Source organism: Battus philenor, unplaced genomic scaffold (genome assembly GCF_028537555.1).
Source record: "Battus philenor isolate CCGP_79_NKW_IND1 unplaced genomic scaffold, ilBatPhil1.0.hap1 SCAF_4, whole genome shotgun sequence".
Classification (NCBI taxonomy): Eukaryota; Metazoa; Arthropoda; class Insecta; order Lepidoptera; family Papilionidae; genus Battus; species Battus philenor.
In genome coordinates this window covers 5,905,440-5,929,719 of record NW_027181704.1, presented here as the reverse complement: position 1 = coordinate 5,929,719, position 24,280 = coordinate 5,905,440, and the positions used below count along the sequence as shown (strand labels likewise).

Genomic DNA, 24,280 nt, shown 5'->3' with positions numbered 1-24,280 from the left:
TTAACAAGAGACGTAATTTAATAATTTAAATTTCGAAATACGGGTGATAAAATCACACAAAGCCAATAGCCCTGGGAGTTTGATTAATTAATCACAGATGTTCAAATTATCGTCATCACGTGAGAGAATAGGGTGAAGAGCTACGTGTGAGAGAGATAACGGAAGAGATAAAGATAGAAAGCTTTTCGAACTATTCTCGGATGTTTCGAAAATAGCACGTTATGCACATCCAGCCCTTGTGAAGTATTTATTGTTGCTGGTTGATAATTGTAAACACCCGGCGTCGCTTCAGTCTGTTCAGCGCCGTTTTAAGTGACCGCAGTTGATGGGATCACTTACGTAGCGTAAACTTTGTGGAAAGAGGAACTTCCTTTGGGATTTTATTAACATTTTATTTTTAGAAAAGTTTTTTTTATTTTTTCTTAATAAAATGGAGTCTAAGGCGTCCACCGCATCGTCCATGACAGAAGGCCTGCCTCAGTGATTTTCAATATAATCGCTTCAAAGAGGCATGAATCCACCGTATTACGACGACTGTTCTGTTCACCTTTGCTAGACCGATAAGTGAAACGTATGACGATCACCCGTCACATTTTACTTATCGGTCCGCGGTCCACTTCAAACTCTTAAGGCCCCAGCAACCACCTCTTCTATGTTGTGCGTCTACTGGCACTACAACTTGCTAGTCCGCTGGGCGGTGGTCATTTATCTTTCAATCTTGTAGAGAACTCCCAAGCATAGCACTTTTTATGACCAGTCGAGTGACTGTGAGGTTGCCAATAAGACTCAGAGTGAGAAACCACGGTTCAGTTTTTTACTTAAACGTAAATAATGTACAAAATAGTAGTTTATAAGCAAATACGGATAGTATGCTTGAAATTTCAAATTTTTAAACATATTGACTTGGTGCTGTACATATATATATATATATATATACACAACAGATGTATAAATAAACAGACGTATATGTAAATGCAGGGCATAGGTCTTCCCCAAAGATTGCCTCGATGACCTTGTCTTGCGCTGCTGCGCTGCATAGACTTCCCAGGAACTTGACTATGTCGTCGGTCCAACTAGTGGGGGACCTATCTGTGTCTCGTTTACTGGCTCGAGGTCGCCACTAATAACCTTTCGGCCCCAGCGGCCATCGGTTGCAGCGATTGCCAGCTATGTACCTCGCCCCATCTAATTGAAGTTAATTTTCCAATGCCTCTTTAAGTTAAATCAATCTTATTAATTCTGGAGGACGGCGTTACTTATTCTACTTTCTATGTTTCTACAGTGCTCCTTTCCTGTCTGTGAGAATCTAATTTTTACATTCAAGACGTTACAAGAGAACATCTATCAAATAAAAAATATATATAATTTTGAAAGGTATTTATAATACGTTTGCTATTTCAATTGAATACTTTAAAAGCTTTTAGAACAAGACCATCTTACATTAAATATTAAAATATCTGACGAGATCTTCCTTACATTATTCATGAAAATAGAAGACTGGAAAGTTTATGAAACAATGTTTACTTTATTTTTTTCAGACATTCATGAAAATAATTCTCGTTCAGAGTTTGTCTCTGCTCAAGTAATAAAATAACTTGGTGATATCCGCTCGCGACTAATTGCATTTTGTGTCGACGTTTTATCGACGTTAATGCGTTATTGCTTTTTCACTTTCGTGATGTTAGGGAGTTCGTTTCAGCGAAAAAACATCCACTTAGAAACAAACTGTATGGTATTGGATGCAATAGCATAAACACACACATTCAAATGTGAATCAAAAAAAAGATAGTTATAATGAGTGTTAAATTAAAGTTCGCTAACTCCTACATTAAGAGTCTGGAACGTAAATTTGTATTGATTTTATTTTTGAAACGACCTTAGTCGTTAAAGAATTATTAAATTATTTAAAATCTGTTTAACTTTGCTTATGACACTTACACATAAGTTAAAAACTCAAAAGAAGTTAAAAAACGTTATATACTATGAAATTGGATTTATTGATTTATTTCATTTACTTATATTACTATCCACTTGAGATCATTGGCAGTGTCTATATCTGTATGTTATGAGGAGAACGCCAGGAGAATCCAATTTTTCAAAAAGTAGAATTAAGTTGAGCTCTTCCGTAATCTTCAAATTTAAAGGTTCCAAAAGAGCCCTTATCGGTGAAGAGTCACAACAAACTCAAATAGCTTTTATGGGTTATCCTTAATTTAATAGCAGTGCAATGCAGTGCAGTGCTAATCTAGCGGAGTATGACTAGCTATCGTAGATCGCGGTATCGATTCCCGGGATGCAATTTTATTAATACACTTTCTGCAATAATTATAAAGGTTTGTGACTGCTTACAAAAGACACCAAAAAAAAGCGTCCTCTGCGTACCATGACACTACACTGCAATCGCCAAACCGGCAACTGTAAAGATTATTTAATTCCCTCCATAGATATCTATGGGGGAGGCCTAGGGCTCGCAGTGGTCATTTATGGGCTTTAAAGAATAAGTAGAAGAAGTGCAATGTATTCCCAAGGTTTATTATTACGCAAAGTTCTATTATACTTTAATAGGATTTTTGATTATATTTTTATTAAACATAACAAATTTAAGCCATATTTATTGTAAACATCTGAATGGCAGTTTTTCAATGAAACTGCTAACACTTCATTCATTTCCAAATGTACATAAAGATACATATGGAAAACTCATGTTTCCAGCTGCGTACAACTTATTGACCGGTGTCCCATAATATAATTATATTCTCTGTTGCCCACAAAAGAGTTATCAATTATAAAATAAAACTTTTATACAATCTCGGCAAGTGAATAAAATGTATTCATACAGATTGTTTTTCCATATAAATATTGAAGGTTATACAATATTTTAAATATAATTAGCGCTTCCTTGTAATGGATAGTGGAGTTAAGGGCGCTCGTACGTACGCAGACCTTTCAGTGTAGTGCTATTGTGCTGTGAGTGGTTTGGAGATGTCTCCGACGCCTCTCCACGTGTGTAGCTGAAGCTTCTGCCCGCCGACTACGTTTTTACATACGTCATAACAGAGGCACGAGTATTATTATGTGCGTAACGAAAATAAATAAAAAATAACTAAAACATTCTGTTAGTTATGACGAATCAATGAAGAAAAAAAAATACATTTTTTTTAATAATTCTTTCTAGTTTCTTTAAATTAAATATCGTTATTTTTTAAAAAAACCTTATTCAGTTAAGTAAATATGTAATATGTAAAGTTTAAATAAAACAAGATTGTTTTATCTTACCTGAGATATAAAAAGAATGTAAGATAGATATAGATAATAAGTGAATAAAAATGGTACCTATAATTTCATGTTATGTAATAGATATATTTATTGGACATATGCCTAAAATATAAATAAATATTATATTGTATTATTTACCCGTTATTTAAGGTTAAGGTTACTGCCGTGTATGGCAGAGGAAAAATGGTTCTAGACAAAAAAATAAAAGTAAACGCATATTATGTAATTTGTCATGTTAAATAGTGTTTAATACAAAACTATCCTTTAAAAATGAAAACTTTGAGGAAAAAACGCATAATTTAAAAAGTATCACTTAGAGCATATAGGGCGATCGGTTTTAGTTTATCGATTTATTAATTTTACGTCTATTTCTCATCACACTGTATCATATACAACAGTAACCACTCTGAAATACGTTAATTTATTTGCGACTAGACAATAATTTATAGCTGTTACAGTTGTGGGGACAGATAGTAAATAATAATTCATTTTATTTGGTTGTAATCTGAGTTTAAATACGCTTTTCCTTATTATACTATGATAATTTTATTTATTATTCCAGAAACCATTGATTTTTTTGGTAGTTATAACCTTTACATACATTTACAGCGGCAGATATATACATTTATGACTTCAAAACTTCACATATATAACCTATAATCCGGTATATTCGTAAAAGTGGGCACTCGCATACATAATAATTATTGAACTTATAAAATACTATACGTAAGCAGAATACAATTTATTTTGATAAAATTATGTTCTCTATTTATTTTATTTGTGTGTATAGATAATAAAATATTTTGTAGTTGTACTTGTACTGTACAGATTTTGTAGATTATAAAAAAAAATCTTATTGCTCTAATTTTTTTGTATGTATTTTGCAACGGTGTTATTGTATCTAAATGGTGGTTAAAAGAGTTGACGTTGTCATTTAAATCATGACGGTCGTTTTATATAATAAAGGACCTTAAGAATTACTGAATATTAGTCTAATAGCTTTTTCTCCATAATGTTTCCGTTTATTGCAGCTACGGCTATATATTTTACCTTTACCGAGGAACAGAGCTACAAGTTAAAGTTAAACTAAAGATCTAAACATTAACGTTCATTTTAGCCCACGTCTCATCGGGAATATTTTGAGTGTGGAGCTCGGACTTGGGTCGTTTGGTCGGTAACTTGTAGTGATAAATAGACATCGATAGGTATTATTTGGAACAAGTGTAATAAACAATTATAATTTAATTTGAACTTAGCGAAATTTAATATTGTTTACAAATTAATATTGATTTGTAATAACAAATATTAAGTTTACGGTTGATCAAAAATCTTTTTTTCCGCAAGTGAATCTTTAATCATAATTGGTCTGAAGATAGCCGTTTCAAACAAATTATAATTTAAGATAATTTATATTATGTGCGTCAGGCGTTGAGTGTTCAGTCACTTGCGTTTTTGTCATACGCTTCAAAGGCCACAGTCATTTTTAATTTTTGCTTAGAAGGCCCTGTTAACGAAATAGTTAAAAACAGACGCTTAATAAGTTAACCATAATCGTGAGGGTCCCAAGGTGTCTACCGCATCGAGTCTTTAACACCATGAAAAGTATATTTCTTCTGTAAATAAGTATCTTGTAAAATATATTATCTAGTATATTTTACAAGATACTTATTTCCGCGGCGCTTGCCCAAACCGATGCAATTGTAATATGTAACGGCCTGAGCCGATGACCTCCAAGAAGCCCGCCCATCTTTACCATCAAAGAGGTTTAACTTAAGTGCTCTCTGCGCCTTGCTCCCTTGTGCCCGCGCAATCTGGAATACAATTTAGGCAGCAGTGAAAGTCTGGTCAAAACTGCAGTATTCTTATTTTTAAAGAACTTTTATAATGGGCCGCATTGGAATGCTCACCATCGCTCAAATGATCTCGAATCAGGAATGTGGAGATCAAAGCTTTGCGGTTACATTGCGCGCAGAATAGCCACTGGTGCCATAAGATACTGGCCAATAATTTCTGGTAATACAAACACACACAGACAGATAGTAAATAAATAATAACTAATTGAGTTATGCGAATTTCAAAAATGCTTTTTCCTTGTATTATTATTACATTATTAATTATTTCCGAAACCAATTATTTTTGCACCATTGTACGTTTCATAATAAATTTACACAAATGGTCGCTTTAAATGGTCACTTTTTCACTAATTTACACACCACATTCTATGTGGATAATAAAATATAGAAATGAATAAACGAGCTATGTATTCATCCCTTTAAAGCTTTTACATCTATAACTAATCATTCTGTATTAAAAGGGCTAATGTAACATTAGTTTTATACATCTCATAAATTTATGAATATTTATTATAGTTTGTATAGAATGATTGGTGCAATAACCGGTGCAAATCGCTGTCGGCCACGTGAGCGACTGCGCGGGGTGCGAGTCCGGTCATAAATTTAAATTGACATTAATGGCCCTGCATAGGTGCGCACATTCACGGGCCCAGGGGAGACGTACATACAGTATTTATACAGGTAATGGTATCATAAATACCCCTAATGCTTTCGGGGTTACATAAATTTAATACGGTTCTTGATCATCTATTGACCGATGACTCGAAGTATAACAATATGCTAGTGCTGTTATAATCGTTTCAAGAGTAACTTAATCTGATCGTCTACAACTAAATTATATTTTTCTATTAATGTGAAAGTATCTATACTATAGAAAGGACAGTTGCAATGAATTGGATTGATTTAAAAAAAAATATACGTTTAGTTAAAACTACAAATTGTTTGAAAATCGCATAGAAAACCAAATTAAATCACCATGATAGAATTTATATTTATCGAAATGACTGCGTCGTAAAATCGCATAATTGTTTAAAATTGATTACTGTGATTAGAGCCAAGGATATACTTGGGTTTTAGATACAAAGTCGAATCAGAAACGAGGAGGTCCGTAGATGAACGAAAGTACCTGACATAGCCCAGCAGAATGGCAGCTTAAAGTGGCAGAGGGCAGCCCACAAAGCGTGCAGACTAGATGGCCAATGGGGCTTTAAGGTTCTGGACTTGAAACCCACAAGCTGGGCAGACTATCGTTAAGGTCGACAGAAGACGCAGGTTGCGAGTTACAGGCCGTTACTGATCGGTCCCTTTAGAAATCTATCTTCTAATTTTCTCCCAAGCCAATACTCAACAATACTTTCCACGGCGGAAATTATGATATTTTTACTATATAGTTACCAAAACACGATACAATAATCGTTCCTTTATTTCAAAATCCTGAGACATATATTTTGTAAACAGTTCATTGTTAAAAAAAAATAATTAAGGGACGAATATCTGTAAGACTTGTTGTAGTTGACTTATTTAAGCCACAATTTAACGATGAACCGATGCTAAAAAAGAGTTAATGTTTGAACTGCTGGAGCATTTGGATCTCTCAGGACATTGTTGCGCTATTAATATTTTATACATAAGAATATTTATTTAATTATTTAATACTATCGGGAAATTGTGTCGTGTTTAAAGATTTGTAATCTCCGAAATTACATAAGCAATGTTGGCAAAGCTAAATATTTTCGTGCTCTATAAATACCTTTTAGGTTATTTTTTCGATACGTAAATTGATAAAGGTAAGTGCTATTCCAGGATCTGTGATGAAGTTTAGGCATCACAAATAGATTATCCTTTGTAAAATTTTGAAATATTACAAATCAGAATACGATACATGTGGCTGATCTAAAAAGTTTTAGTCACTAAATGCTAAATACTAGACTTGTTACCACACTAACTTGTATTAACAAAGTTTTCACAAGTCATGTGCATCTTTAGTGACTTCCTTCATTTCACTATTTCGGGAATATCCCCAATACTCGGATAATTATGGACCGCATACTTGAATCTGTTTGTATCAATCTAAAAATGTATATGATAAAAACTTCCATAGCTAAAGACTGTCATGGTTACATGCAACGTTTACTATATCTGTCACACCGAAATTGACAATTTCCTTCTCTCGTGACTTCCACTCGACCCCCTATGTCCCCCGCGCGGAATTGTTCTTTTTATGGATGCATATTGAGTGATTATATCCATTTATCCTTTCAACGTCCCCTTCATATATATACAAGTGAATGCACATTAAAAGCCCAGCGAAATCTTCCGATGTGAGTCATGGAGCGGCAGAGAAGTACGTAGCATGGTGCTTCTTTCGGTGCCATTATTCTATCAATTTCGCTTCGAGAGGTTGCGTCCTGTCCCGCCCCCGTGCTTGCAATAATAGTTGTACGAAATTGCAGCAATCCGCGTGTCATTGAATTAGAACCGGCGGACCCGCGCTGCGGCGACCGCTAACTCAGTGTCGACAGTGCGTTCGTGACGAACTCGCTTTAATATTGCAAATCTGAATGTTTAACAGTTCCCAAATATGGGCTAATTGTTTCGAAACTTACATGAATTAATTAAAAGTGAATAACAATGAAGATAACAGAGTCTTTAGTTAATGGAAATGAAACCACTACGGAGGAAAGGTATTTACATTATATTTATTTCATTATTTTTTTGTGCGTGGTCAAAAATGATTGAAGCAACTTTTTTATTTATATCACTGTAAAGATGTGATTGGTTTGCATAATTAGATGTTTGTCGAGGCGTTTCTGTGTAAATTGATATGGATTACAAAACGACGAGGTGTAAAGCGGCATAGAGCGTTTGCGCTCCGGCATCGTGCCCCTCGCCCTACTTCCTGTTGTGTTTGCTCCTTCGGCGTTATAAACATTAGGTCGTCCCAAATACAACGGGGTCGTCGACCGCTCAGTACCCGAGAAAGTCGCCCGTTGACAGGGGTGGATGGTGATTAATTTTAAAATGCAACAGAATGTGGATAACGCACGCAACGCATCGTATAAAAAGTGTTCAAGTCTAGTCGGACAAAGACGGACTTGGACAGACGAAACTTTGAAAGGGCGACGCGAATAATATACTGAAAAGAATTTATATTCCATTCGTTACGAATAGTTTATGATCTATTTAAGAAACATCACACTGACAATTCTTAGCCAGTACATTTTAAAATATGTTCTTTAGTTACGTATTATTTTTTTATTTTATAAACATTAACAAATTATGCATACGTTATTAAAGAAGTAAATAATTTCTTATCACTGTTAAAATGACTTAAAAATAGTTTATTTTTCTGTGATTTGTATTTAAAATTCCGAATGATTGTCTTTGGTTTTGATTCTTCCGATATTGTTTAGTATTATATCACATATTTTTACAATACGATCCAGATCCTGTCCTATCGTTCTAAGAGAAGTTACTTTTTAGTAGCGAGCAGAATGATAATAAAAGAGTTTTATTCCCGCCGAATTCCGGCGGTGTGGTGGCTACTTTTGTTTAGCATGTTCTATTTACAAACCTGTATTTCATTTTATAATGACCAACATAAAAAAGATAAAATTATTTCTGGATTTTTCCAAATTAAAAAATAACCAAATACGTATGAACCTAGTAACGCATAGTAATATAATAAACAGTTTCAACATTATTTTGTATAAGATCATTAATAACTTTGTTGTTATTTTGTATTTTAATGAAAATTTGTAGTAGTATAATATGTTATGCAGAATTATCTTACACTGAGAAAGGTTTCGGACCCCTGACAAGTTACAAAGACATTTTTTTTAGATAAATTAAAAAGAAAATATTTTGACTTATAACTAAGAGTTTGATCTTAAAATTTATGGATTATGGATATTAACAAATAAATTACTCGCGCTAGGGAATTTAGTACGAACTTTGTGAAGGCTTGGTGAATATTCCGTAGTATGCATAGCTGCGGTCAATTCAAACCGTACGCGTTTTATTGTTTGATCTCGCGCTAAAAGCTTCATTTGAATATTCATATATTTGACTCGAGCCCGGAACTCTGAAGAGGTTTGACGATATTTAATCAATACAGTTTTTGCAAAAACTTTCGAAATATTCGTATGTTTTACATTTAGTTCGTTCAATTACAAATTTTATATTAATACTACTAATTTCTTATCTCGTAGTGTTTTTTTCTTTCGATCTCTAAAAATGTGTGGGCATATTTGATTCGAAAAGATATTTTTTTTTTGAGAATAATATTGATATTTTTTTATTTACAAACGAGTAACTGTTGAGTTTTTTACCCGCTCTTCCCAACAGATCGGCTTTTCGAGTAGAGCTTACTTACGAATGACTGTGAAAAATAAAAGAAAATTCAAAAGTGTGCTTTAATGCCTATCTGAATAAAGAAATTATGATTTTTTTTTGAAATATTGATTGCACTGACGACGATAGACGAAAGGACCAATTTTGAGAGATACGAAAAGCATTTTGAATAGAGATGCCTACTACAAAATAAATAATATAAATTAAACGACAAAATAGCAAACAAAATTACATAAAATTAAGTGTGTCTGGTAAATAAGAAAGTATAAAAAATGACATTTTTCCTTCTCATTGGCACTCACTTTCGCTTTTCAGCTTAAATTGCAGAACGTATGACAAAGAAAGGAATCGCACTCGAGGGTAACACTTTAGTTTCTTTTTACTGGAAAATAGCTGAAGCACAAAAACTACGTTCAGCGTAAAAGAAAGTCTGTAGTACAAGCTTCCATTGATCAATGGGCGGCTCCCAACGGGGTGCCAACGAAAGCGAATGCTACGTACTACGTAAGCCCAATTCACAAGAGCGTAAAAGCTCCGCATGGTTGAGGGAAACTCAGTTCAAGTGTTCACGGAATTCGGTTGCATTTCCAATGATTTATCTTAATCTAGTATTATATAGTTTTCAATTCGATCCTGTACAACGTAGTATCGTCGGCATCTAATGTTATACGTTACTACGACGCTCACAGACTACAGCGTTCCCAGTGTTTGGGTTTTGTACGTTTTATCAAATGAACATATTGTGATGAAAAATTTATTATAAGAGTTTTGACTTAAAAATGATTTTTATTTAAGAACTGCTCTAAAACTGTATTTTTTCATAATCAGATTGTAACCTGGAAGATTTTGTGCAAAAAACTTCGCCGAATTAGTTTTTTAAACTTCATCACCGCCTTGACATCGAAGAGGAATCAATTTGTCATTCATTATACATAATGCAGTATGTGAAAACTTGTTCAAATGATAACGTACAAATCACGAGTTTTAATTTTTTTGCATTTAAATATAAGAGTCATGCAAATTCGACGCTTTTTTGTACGAATCATTATAATTGAATTTGAATTTTTATTAATCTTCATAAAAACGTTTTTACCACTTGTAAAAACGTTTTGCGGTTTTTGTAAATACGAGAAATATTTTATTATCAAAATGATGTAATTTTTTTAATGGTAAACAAATATTATTCAATAAGACATAAAGTAGTTGATTTATTTTTATAATTAAAGGTTAGTTGGTTATAAAAAATAACCTTTCGGTTTAGAACAATAACGTGATTGTTAATAATTACGAAATCTTGTTACAAATCAATCTAAATAGTAGTCTAATTTTTACTGGCCTGTAGTATAGACAAAAGGCTGTATAATAGGGGGGTGAAACAGTTACGCAGTGATTCATGCTCTGGATTATACGGGGTCGCTTCTCTAGTTGATTTATTTTAAGGAACTTCTCGTGTACTTGGCATTCGCCGGGATGCCCGTTGGAGGGGAAGGAGAGACAGGGACTTGCTGTTACGATGTTAAAAGTTGTAAACCAAAATTAAACGATGTTCAGTCGAAAACAAGAGACGAAGTTTATTAAACTCATCATTATTAAATTGGTAATCTTTATAGTTGTATTTCGAATTTTAAAAAAAAAATCAAATTCATAACCGAATCACACAATTATAATTATAAAATTAACTAATTTCCTCGGCTGTCGCCTTATGAAATATGATATTTCTAGTTCTAGTTAGGTTACATTTTGACAAAGCCGTTTTGGTTTTGATTCACATCAAATGTTTGACCCGGAAGAAATGTTTTACTTTATTAGGTTAAGTGAACAGGTAAAGAGACTATTTTATTATATACTAAAATTTTCTATGCAATTTATCGACGACTATTTCTCTACTTGTTAACAAAAAAAAACCTGAACAGGATCCCAAGTTTTGCGACCAGCAACGAATTTTGTGATTTACCTTTATAGATGTCATATCGTTAGAATTATCTATAACTTTTAATTTCATTGTAATTTAGTTTACTTCAAGCCTTAAATCTAAATATTGCAACTGCTGTAACTTTTAATTTATTTATCGATATATCATTTCGGTCATTTGATCCAAAAATAACACAATTACGTAAATTGAGAGATGAGGTGTTCTACAGAACATTCTATTTCAAAACTGTTATCCTTTTAGCTTAAACTATCCCATGAGTTAATCGCTCTGTTTGTCTCACCACTTTTTGTGTATAAGAAAGACATGCCAAAAGATGGCTCCTTTAATTTTATATATACAAAAGTATTATACATTTATATTACATATATTTAAACAATGTCCATGAGTATATTTGGTGATGTAAATAAAATTCCTACGTTTACAAGTTGCACCATAAATAACTATCAAGCAGAAAATGGGTTACAGAGCAGCTAGTGACTACTGCCATAAAATTGACTAAAGTAATAATGTTTAACTATTTTAATCTGAAATTTAGGTCATTGCATTGATTTTTTTCTGTGTCTTACAGAGGTAAAAACTTTCAGTAAAATGAAAGTTAAAAAAAAGAAAATTAAGTATCGTACAGTAATATAAAGAACATAACGAAGATGTAAAAGATGCATTTAAATGTAAAAATTTAGGCAATGGCCTAAAATATGCACATTCACAAGCGAATCAGTGTTTGTCAGTAATTAAAATTTAATCTTTAAGTTTACTACACTTTGTTGAGTAACATATAATATTGTCGCTGTAAAATAAATTCTTTCAGAGAGCATCCTTTACTATAACAATGTTATACAGAAATCCTTATCCAACGACGAAGCTGGTAGTTATCTGTTCTCAATTGTTTTTGTCGCCGCGTCTGTGTCGCTTCGCCGACATTCCAACGGGAAAATGTTCACTGTTTTAATTATTAAAGCATTTATTTGCGCAGATCCGTAACATTGTTTTCTTTTATTTTTATATAGTTTCATTTATGACGCTTTTTATACAGACCATTAGTAATACTTTAAAGCGGTCTCTAGAAATAAAGCTTTTAGTTAAGCTTATAGTTTCTTTGTCCCTTGCAATTATTATTTGTACGGTATTATTTCTAATAAGTGGTTGTTCTGAAAGTGAGTGTGAAATTTTGAGCGGCGTGAATGTATCGTAACTGTTGACAATAAACCATTTTGGTGTATATCGAAAAAGACGGTTCATCGGACGTTTTCAGAATTATTGCTTTTTTCCTAAAAATTTAAGAAAATTATAATAAACTAAGGATAATTAAAGTGAGAAAGACCGTTCAAAAGTCAGAATACTACATATTAAAATAAATTATTTTTTACTATCTATCTCTGAAGACTTGAAAGAAATGTAGCCTACCTTTTAAGAAAAATACATTAATGTAACATATTTTATTTTAGTCACTTTATATATGATGGTTAGAAATATGCTTAAACTTGCTTCGCTGACAGATGAGCAATAAATTAAATAGTAATATTCTTTTTTAGCTGACAGACGTCTGCTGCAAGGCATGAGTCTCCCCTAAAGATATCTTTAGCGGCATATAACATAATCGTCACGCTTGACAGGCAGATTGGCGGTGGCAGGGTGGTATTAGGGTACGCAGAGCATGCAGGTGTCTATCCTCTGGAACCTTGTTTGTGAAGAGTGGTAATTCAATAATTAGTGCACAGATGGTTAATTGTATAAGACATCTCGGGACTTTAAACCGCGACCTACGATCGCATGTCTCAGCCATCTACCTATGGACAATCACTGCTCAGACTATTCAAATTACATAATTTTAAATAAAAACATTAGAATTTGTTTTTAATTCGATGTTTAGCTGAAAATAATTGAAACACGGTAGTAACATTGGCTATTTTCAACAACGTTCGGGATAGGATTATAGGCATTACCTACCTCAGTGCTGTATCCAAGCCCTGGGTTGATTAAAATAAACGTTGCATGTAATCCGACATAAACCGTTTACGCGGGAAACGGGAGCGGAAATCAAACGCTGCCATATTGGATGCGGAAATGGCGCGCTCGCCGACGGCGCCCGTTATTCGATTTCGTTGCTCTTGAAATAAATTATAGTATATATTTTCACGGGTTCCCGAAGACATTAACGTGTTTGTGGCGGCACTTTATAATTACCGAGGAAGTTGTAATAAACATTTAGCGCTTTATATACTGTTCGTTACTACTGCCATTAACGCTGTGATATTACGTTCTAATAAAGCTTCTCTCAAAAATTGTAGCTCTAGTAGTAGCGAAAAGCAAAATTTATGTTTTCAGATGTGTAATCCCTAAATTTCTTATCTAGAGAGGTTAATATGTTGTAACTGTAAAATTTCATACAATTTAGTCTATATAAATATTATTTAATATAATACATTTAAATGTCTATTAGCCGGTTCGTTTGAGGAATAGTAAAGAAACAATATTTTCCAATAATGTAATTGGACAGTAACGACAGGTATCGTCTATAAACTTAATCTGTATAAAAATAATTATCACGATTGTTGCTAAGCGCAAAACTCAAGCATGGTTCAACTAATTTTTTTTTGGTTTAGGTATGAGGAAGGTTCTTATGATGAGAAAAAGTGAAAAATTGCGAGGAAAATCGCAAAAAAAGACACCTATTTTCTCATACAAACGAGGCATTAAGTGCCAGTTCCTTGCTGACAAAAATTTGATATAATAAGAACATAAAAGGCAAGTAAGGATCATCTTTGATATGCCTTCAAGTTGGCTACAATTATTTTTGACTGCATTGAGTCTGTTGTGAGAGTTAGTAAAACATAAATATGGTAAAAAAATTAAAACATGATTTAAATACATTTTGTTATGGTTGGTTTTTACATTAATTAATTTTACACGTAAAAACGATGACCGGGAACGTTTCATGATGCATGTAAAATGCATTTTTTGCCCGCGACCTGATTATTTGCAGCTCTCGGAATTGCTAATTATAAAATGCTAACGAGTTCAACGTTTTCTATTTCTTTTTAATTAGACCGTACACGACGGCGGCTGTAGTGGTTAATTATTAATTTCAGAATATAAGTGAAAAATTATATCACAGTGTTGTATAACTGAATTGAAACTTGTATTATTTATTGGTATAAGATTTTTAGATCTTATTTAATCAATTCTAACTATACAGGGTGATTAACAAAGGCGTAAAAACTTCAAAGCCTTTAAGGCTTCTTCTGTATAAATTATAATGGAATTTTAAAATAATTTTTGTGAAATAATCGCACCGGGCCGACGAGAGACCAGTGTCCCACGACTTATGCTCAATTGGACCTGTTTCTCACTTAGATCACAAAGTTCAGGACAATGCATCGGCTATTAATATTCTTATTTCTAGTTTTTCTTTTATTTTGTTTATTTTTCATATTTATTAAATGAAATTTATATTCACATTTGATATAAATATGTTTTGTGTGAGTTTTTTTTTCAAATGACCTCTCTGAGTTGCGGTAGAATGTCTTATTGCGCTGCGTTCTAAGGTTTAGATTATGCATTTTTAAGTTGGTTTCCTTATTTATCATATTCAGTAACAAAACCGGAGCGACTTATATTACCTTATAGCATTGAGTTTATAGTTCTGACAACTTCTCCAAAGTCTAAGGATCTTGAATGAAAAAGCAATAATCGATTTTTAGATTATTAATTAACGTTCCTCATAAATTTAATTTTTTTTGTAGTTGTTTTTTAATAGATATAGTTTAACCAAATACACGTTAAAAATTAAATGTACTTTGAGTCGAAAAGTAGCGGACCCTGTTTTATCTAGTGTTGATGTACATATAAAACTGCTTTTGAGTATAAGGATCATATAAGGAGTATTCCCCTTTTGTTCACCTATACATACTAACACACTTTTTACCATAAAATGGTGGCGTTTCGTGATTCGAAAGGTAACAAAAAAATTAAAAATTCGATCACGTTTCCCACGGGCGACGGTAGTTACGTGTTCCTGAATCAGAGCTATTAACGTAACGCTTATTTGAAACAAATTTACCTTCACATATCTACATTTGTATGTACAACTCACGAACGAAAGTTTTTCCATGTGTTGATTATCGTATTCAAAGCCCGTTTAGGTTTTTCAGTTGAAATATAATGTTGAATGTGCTATAAAACTATTTTAAAATACTAATCTTTTCTAAATTTATAAGACGTGAATTCAACGTCAAACGATGTAGAGTCTATTTTTAAGTAAACTCTGTAATCAACATATGAGAAGTTAGAGGGAATTTGTCTTAATATTAACGTTTGGCAGGTGTTAAAATACGTAATTAGTTTATATGGAGATCTATCTTATATTGATATTGATTTATTTGTAAGTACGTGTTTTATATAGTCCAGATTGGCAAATTAAAGTGGCAGTAGGCAGACCACATGAGGCAAAACAGATGGCCGCTGGTGTAGTTTTGGAGTATCAAGCGCAGCACGTCAACAAATCAGGTGGACTGACAAAATTATTAAGGTCGTCAGAAGACACTAGATGCGTTTTTAACCGGTCCTGTTGGAAATCTATAGAAGAAACCAATGTTCGGCTGTCCTACACCTGAAATGATGATAATAATGATGATATTCCGTCTTAAATTTTTTTCTATCGCACAATGTTTCGTCTAAAAACAGGATTTTAAAACACAATACTGAGAGAATTCGATTAATTTCTTACGAGTTTGCAACAACCTCACATTTGGCGTTTGTTGAAATTTCCCGAGGCTTAATGACGCATATGAAGGATTTGAAAAGCGTAATCGATTTAGCGAGCGTCGAAGCTTCACAGGGAATTTATCTTGTTTGAATATTATTTTATCAAAGATACGGAGATTTTCGAAATTCATCATCATTTTAATAATAATTTGGAACGGAGATTGCGAAGGATGTTAATAAAAGTCGGTTATTATTTGTGAAAATTTAGAAGTTTTATGTGTTTGTGAAATAAACGCTGGGAACTTAAAATTCTGGAGTGAAATCTATGGACTAACAAAGGAGATTGTAGATGTTTGGGAAAGCCTATGTCCAACAGTGGACTTACTTCGGCTGAAGTAATGACAACGATCATGATGCACATATTTTGTGACCAACAACAACAAAACTAACTGATAAGAAGTAATTAATAAAGGTGGTTGAGTATTTATATGTTGTGGTGGACATAAATAACGTACCGACGGCAAAGAGACACAGCAGCGTTCGGATCTAGCAGGATTTTGCGTCGTTTTCATGAAGATTGATAGGTAGATGTGTTGTATTAGGAACTTTGTTGTGGTGTCCGACGCGTAAAATGATAAATGTTAATGATGATGTTGATGAATTAAGTCAAATATCCCTAAAAAGGCGCAAGGTCTTGTATAAAGATAATAATAATAAACTCTCTAAATATGTTATATCAAACGATATAAAACAAGTTTTAAATTTTTGTTTTCGTTCACCTCCGAAATATTTTTGTTGAGGTATAAACTGTGCAATTACTTTCGTTATTTAAATCCAATATGCACTGAAACACTTGGGGAATATAAGGAACAGTCCGTACCCTTAAACCTTTACCGTATAGAATTACGTGTCAAAACTTTGGAGTTTATTTTCATAAAACAAAATTTTCTCAGACGAAAACTTCTAATTAACGACGGAGTGTATAACTTTTAATGGTGTCCTAAGACATAGCTTAAGAAGTTTGTGAAAATTAACATTTTCTGATTAGTTCTGGCTTAAGCCTTCCCGTTACCGTTTAATTGGCGCTTAATTGTTGAGGTAAATAAAATGCAGTTGTAGTACAATAATATATAACAAATAAATGAGCTAGAAATAAAAACTCGTATCCATGTTAAAACCATATTTTAAGAATATTAAAATAAATAAGCTTTTCTTTTGTCATTATATAATAGTTATTATAAATCATTATATGTATATAACATTAAACTGTAAAGTTTTTTTTTTTTTTTACAAGGAAATGTGAACAATTGTTAAACATTTTAACAAAACAATTATATTCTGTTTTATTTAATCTAGTTCGTGTGTATTGAATAAACTATATAGATAGTAATTATTGAAAAGAAATAGTAAAAATATTTTACAGAACATAAATTTTCAGAATTAAATAGGAAATACGTAGAAGTAACCAAGTTAATTATGCAACGTCCTGCATGCAAATTGCATTTAGATCCGAATGCCTTTCATATACGTTCATTCTAAATTAATTTGAGTTTCTTTTCTAGTAAGTCATATCATGTTTTACCTTAGGATATTTTTTAAAGGTTTGTTAGTTTCGTCATATAATTCTCTGTAATATTTAAAACATATTAGGATGGGGAAAACTTCCTACGTATTTAATGTTATTACTATTAAAATACTATTAAAATTTAAGACAAAAATTTACTTCTTATCGTTTCAAAATTTACTTATATTTAACAAAAGTAGATGGCATTTCTTTAGATGTCGTTTATCTTTCTTGCTAAAATGATGTCGTTGCTGGTACTTCTGATCAATAAACCAAACAAGTAGTTTGCTCTATTGATAATAATCTGTTACTACGTGAAGAACTCAGAGGACACCAAAACAAGTGGAAATCTGTAGGTGCAAGATCAGGGCTCTTTGGCGGATGGATTATCATCTTCCAGTCAAACTATTTTAATTTTTGCTAAGTGGCTAAAATTGTTATTTTTTATACCAACATCGGCATCATTGAGTATTTTTTTATTTTGTTAACTAAACTAGTCGATTACATAGTTTAAAAACTATAAATTAAGAAAGTAAAATAGGAACTAAGTTACACTGTTAATACTTGAAAATCGAACGTAATATTGATAGAAACGGTTATTCCGAACTTTTGAAAAAGTTTAACTCATTTTTTATGATTAAATTTTTTTACTTTTTGTTGCATATTATTATATGATTACGTGACTTATCATTTCTTTTTCTATCGATTTGTGTTTAGTTAATTTTACCATGGAGCCAAGATTAATTATCTAACTTTAGAACAAAAAAGTTAAATGCGATAAATATTTGGCATGTAGTTTTTTACGTTTTATGTACGAATTAAAATGTAAATAAAAATAATTTTCAAAGCTTTATTTTGCGATTTATAGTATTTTTATGTTCCCCATGTTTCCTCAACCTCAACTTTGTTGTCAATTTGTCATAATCATTTCCAAGTACCATAAAATTTGTTACTTATTGACCTTAGTCCGATATTTTATATAATTTCAGTTTCTGCAGTGTTGTTTGTTTTTACCAAGCTGTAATCTGTTCAGAATTAATTTTATTTTGTAAGCAATATTCCCGTAAATCTACGAAGTAATCAAGGAATTCTAATTTGGATAACATTCAAGTTGATTGTTTAAATATCAGATATTATTTACATTACAAAGTGATTGCACCGAAGGTAGGGTTCAATAAGAGCAGCGATTTGGTTTAACGACTACAGCCATTACCGTGTCTGCCGGTTTAACGGTCGTCCTAAACCTCTTTGAAGTCATAATGGAAGGTTTCAGTTTACATCTTAAAAGATATTTGGAAAATTAAAGAGAATGGATATTTTAGATTTTCCGTCATTTACGAAATTAAAAAGTTTTACCATCTAAATTACAGCACATAATAAGAAAAATCATTAAAAATAATGAAAAAATAATATAAGCCTACAATAACTCAAAAACGAAAAAAATCACGCGATTTTTATTACAGTGTAGGTCTTATTCTCTTCTTCCTAATCGCTTCCACTGTCTTCTGAAAGTTTAAAAGAGTCGTATTTATTGGTGTTATACACTTTTGAAACAGCGTCAGTTCAACGAGTAAGTGACTGTCCTTTTATCCTGTACATTGTCGAGAAATATTACTGCATACTAATTATCCTGGTTCTTGCAAAGCGGTCGAAGTAATTGAGCTGCACGAGGAGACTGTAGATAGTAGCAGATGTATTACTTTACTGATTATTAAAATTTGTTTCTAGTTGCTACTCCATCCCGGCAAACAACATGTCCGGTGGATCACACGTATCAAGAGGAACATTTGGTGGGGCGGAGTCCGAGATATCAGGTGGCAGCGCTCCTCCACTGCCTAGCCCGGCATCCGCGGGAGCTGCGTTGGTGTCTCCGGAGACGCTAAGCCGGCATAGCAGCCCGCCACCTCTTCCCGCGCATCCGTCACATCAGCAACCAGCGCCATCTTGTTCATCGCATCGTGTTCATTTGGAATCGCCATTAAGGTACAGTATATATGACACTTCACTTATGAATAAATTATATAATGTTATTGTTAAAACTTACGAGCACTTAAAAGAAATAATAATAGGTATTTTGTAATGTTTTATACTGAAAAATATCAGGTACATATATATGATGCTTTTGTTGTCAGCTCCAAAAACAGTACATGATTTTAATAGTCATATTACCATATTGTTATTTATATTGTTGTTTATTGAACACGAGTTTTTTTCTTACAAATTTTGTTCACATCAAAATATATTTTAAGGTAAAATTACTACAGCGCATCCGAATTCAAACTGGCGTTCGATTTCAAATCCTAAATTGATTGGATTTGAATACGGACGCTAGCAGTAATATAGTGGCTTACATTGTGTTTGGGTTAAAGTCATGATTTGTAAATAGTATGTTTATTTGTAAATAATATACACCACATTAATTACACTTGGCTTTCAATTTTCATCGAATATGCAATGCAAAACACGTACACACGTAGTAATTTCGTTTCAAGAATAAAGACGATTTTGTTAAAAAGCTGCGTTCTAAAATAGGTTGAATCGTCATCAAAACTATGCAGATAGTTATGACCCTTATGAAATGTACATTATTTAATGTTTAGGTTACATTAGTATAGTCTTGCGACTTATAGTACGGTATGGGATTAGTATAAGCCGGTATCCGGTTCAATACCAACATAATAACTTAAAACTTTAAATCTTAAGACGCTCTTAGTAAATTGCACTGGAATGGATTCAAAAATAAATTTTTTAAAGAAATTTATTTTTAGAGTTGTTTATAATGCTTCAATAACAGGTCATTTAATATATAAGAAATATCCATATATATCTAAAAACTGAACATACATGTTTTTGTATAAAGATAGTACTATTTTGCTGCCTAAATGAAAAATTAAAAAAGATTTTTATTTATTATAATAAAACGGAAATGTTGTTTATGGAGATGTGATAGATAGAAGAACAATAATTGAATTAAATGTATTTATTCACTTATATTTTTTTAAAAAATATTTCATTCATATGTGACTTAAAAAATCCAAATTATATAAAATCGGAAGGCAGCTTGAAAATATCTCCATTCAAAATCCATTTCGAGTAAATAAATTCATAACAATAAATTGAAAAACAACTCTCTCGATACCTACTCGAAATGAAAATCATGTCAAGTACATGGAAGAGGGCGCACCGAGAGAATTTTATATTACTGCTGATTTCCCTCATCTTGCTCAGTAATTTAAGTCAATCAATGCGCTAGATTGCTTTTTTAAAATACAAATTATAAATAACTGAAAACAAATCTTGAATATTTGATTAAAGAATGTTTTAATAATCATCTGAGTGAAAAGGTTTAAAATTTCTCATCATATTATAAAAATGAAACGGTCACGTTGGCTCATGTAATATAGTGGTTGAAGATGCCCTTGTTTTGTATAGAATTTTATCGAGGAATCCTTTATTATTGTTGCTGTTTGGATATGGAGTGTCGCCATTATTAATAATTGGCTTAAGTTTGCGACTAGTGTTAAAAGACGATACATATAGATTAGTCTCTACATCGAATCGCGCGATATAGACCAGCATTTGTTACTCGTTTTTATTTATGCAATAAATATTTCCTATATATATATATATATATATATATATATATATATATATATATATATATATATATATATATATATGTATATATATATATATATATATATAAATATTTCCTATATATATATATATACGTAGATATATATATATACATATATATACATTTATGTACCAAACGTACATATATATATATATCTATATCTACGTTTGGTACATATATGTATACATAGTTTATTTTGTCACGTATTCGTTTTTGAGTATATGTATCCATTTATTAATATGATCATCCTCACAGAATCATTTTCAGTGACCACTTATGTACGTCATTAGAATAATGCTAAAAGAGTCTAATTTGTTAAAACTAGAATCAGATTGAGCTCCTCTATATCTTTCTTCAACTTAATGCTACGAGTATTTCAAATGCTCTCTGGTCTAAGATGAGCCTAAAGCAAAATCAGTCGGTTTTTTCAGGCCACTTTCACAATATGTTTAATACAATGGTAGAGGAAGCCATTTTCAAGTCTAAATATTACTTTAAAAAACCCATTACAGCGATAAGTTTTTTTTTGTCAATATTTGTTATCTTCAGTTCGCACTTTACAAGATAATTTAGAGAATGTTTCTACATATACAAATGGATGTTCATTGTAATACAGTGAACAGTTGTTCACAAAAGAGTTCCTATTTTTATAAAGCCTAGAGTAAGGTTTAATAAGCTTATCTTTATTTTAATGCTTAACCTTATGTACATCGTTGTTTTTCTTATATTTCTTGATATTTTTATGCACAAACACTGGATTGTTATAAATACATATGTCGAGTATTTACCGTCATAATTTACGAAACTTTTTTCTAAGAGCGTCCAGCTCTGATATTATAAGTCGAACAGCTTTCTTTTTTTCTATGAATCCCCTGTTTACATTAGGTTTGTAGTGTATTCAATACTCTATAACTTTTATTATGTACGCTGTAAGCTGCCCTTTTCACTAATTCATTTATATCCATCCGAAGGTTGTTTGGTAGAGATCGCTTCGAGCGTTGTACAACCGCTGCACAAATAATATGACTTTCATTTGTTATACTCCTTTTCTTTTTAAAATCTGTTACATGTGTATTTAATTAAAGTTTAAATATATAATATATATATATAGTATATAATTAACTTTTGCTCTTGCAATTATGAAGTTTTGATACCACCGTTTACGTGCAAACAATTTGGATTTATACAACATAGTCGCGATGAAAGGCAGCTACCAACTCATTCGTTATTTCTCATTGTTGCATATAGGAAGATTGGTTATAGAAAAAAAGCATTCAAATAGTAAAAGTATTATTATATATTCATTCGCTGTCGATTAATGTACGCTACACCTTATTGAAAAATTAATGCTTTCAGAAATAAAAAATAAAGTAATGAGTAAAAAGCGTTTTCAAAATTATGATTACTACATATGAAAATTTATAATTTTTAATTTTTATTATCTCTCCCTGTAGACTTTATCCTGCCAGAAGTTATCGGTATTTCAATATAAAAATAAATTAATATTATATATGTCAGAGTGATCACTTTATACAGAGTGATTAAATGCATAACAGCTTTAAAGTTTTTCTGATGTCAAATGATATATACATTCACCTCTCCAAAATCTATACATCTATAACCGATTACCAGGTATATTAAAAAATACCTAGTTTATAAATCTTGTGTGCTATACCAATGCCTGAATTATAAATATGCTTTTATTTTGTTACCTTTTTCCAATTCGGTAGTTTGATATTAGAAAAATAAAGCGAAAATAATTGTACTTTCCTTTTTAAAGCGCTAACTGAAATGGAATGTTCTGGAAGCAAGATTTATTTGTTTGCAGATTTCTTCGTTGATTTTGTCGTGAGGATTTTTAATTTTTATTTTTTCAAATTTCTGATTACCAAAATACTGTGCTAAAATTTTATTAACGCATTTTCCTTAGAATTTTTAAATAAGAAATCCTTAAAATACGATAAATGAACATTTATTGTTAATAGAACTATTAATTTAAAGAATATGCAATTATTTATTTTCTACGGACCTAATGCCTGTCTATCACAATTTTTAATTTCCATCAATAGCATAATATATTAATTTATGCCGCCAAATGAACTAGCGAGCATCCATTAATAACTTTATATAGTATGAACATGAAATTTTACTGGTTCTATACAGCTTATAATTCATTTTTATATCATTAAAATTAAAAACAATTAATTATACTAACATTAAGATCGATTTACGTTTACTATGACCGTAAGGTTTCGTTACTCGCAAGAACGTCTCAAGACCTTTCTAATAAAATCTCGTTTTGGTTATTTTGCAAATAACATTGAATATAATGTATAATAAAGTTTAGTTTTAAGACTTTTAAATTTGATTATGTGAACTGTTTATTAAGTTCGTGACTATTTTGAACCATTTCTCAAAAAATAAGCGTTATGTGTGTTATATTTTATTAAATATATGTTATAATATAATACACATTTTTACTGCTTCTTAGCATATTTAAAACAGTATATGAAAACAAATATTACAATATATTATATATATGCACCTTAAAATGTCACGCAGTGATTATGTATAAATTAGATTGTATGTTAAATGGCGGTTACCTCTTGTGTAATGCGAAACAATTTATCACTTGACAGGTTGTCGAGTCCGCAGTCCATGTCGCTGGGGGGCTCGCTGTCTCTGCAGCCGGTGCTCTTCGGCCCTGGCGTCCCTCCTCAGCCGCCCATGCCTCCAACGAGACATCCCTCTCGTCCCTCCGCCTCCATACAGAACATGCATATTATAAGCGCGTAAGTAACTGATACTTAGTGATAATTATTTTAAAACTGCTATAACTATCATTAATTGGACCTAAGGAAATGTATTACAAATTAAGAAATAATACTTTTACGTCGTTTTTGTAAAGTTTTTACAATATTTACTAGCATGTAGTTTCATTTGTTATCCTTGTTTTTGTT

General features: G+C 31.8%; 1 protein-coding gene across 1 annotated transcript in view; it reads left to right on the top strand.

Moving 5' to 3' along the window:
- OtopLc (Otopetrin-like c) overlaps window positions 1–24,280 on the top strand; it is a 66,888-nt gene that overhangs the window by 21,244 nt on the left and 21,364 nt on the right. Inside the window, exons 2-3 of the mRNA XM_068771521.1 lie at window positions 19,412–19,666; window positions 23,960–24,112. Of these exons, the coding sequence (XP_068627622.1) occupies window positions 19,412–19,666; window positions 23,960–24,112 (408 nt within the window). The remainder of the gene's footprint in view (window positions 1–19,411; window positions 19,667–23,959; window positions 24,113–24,280) is intronic.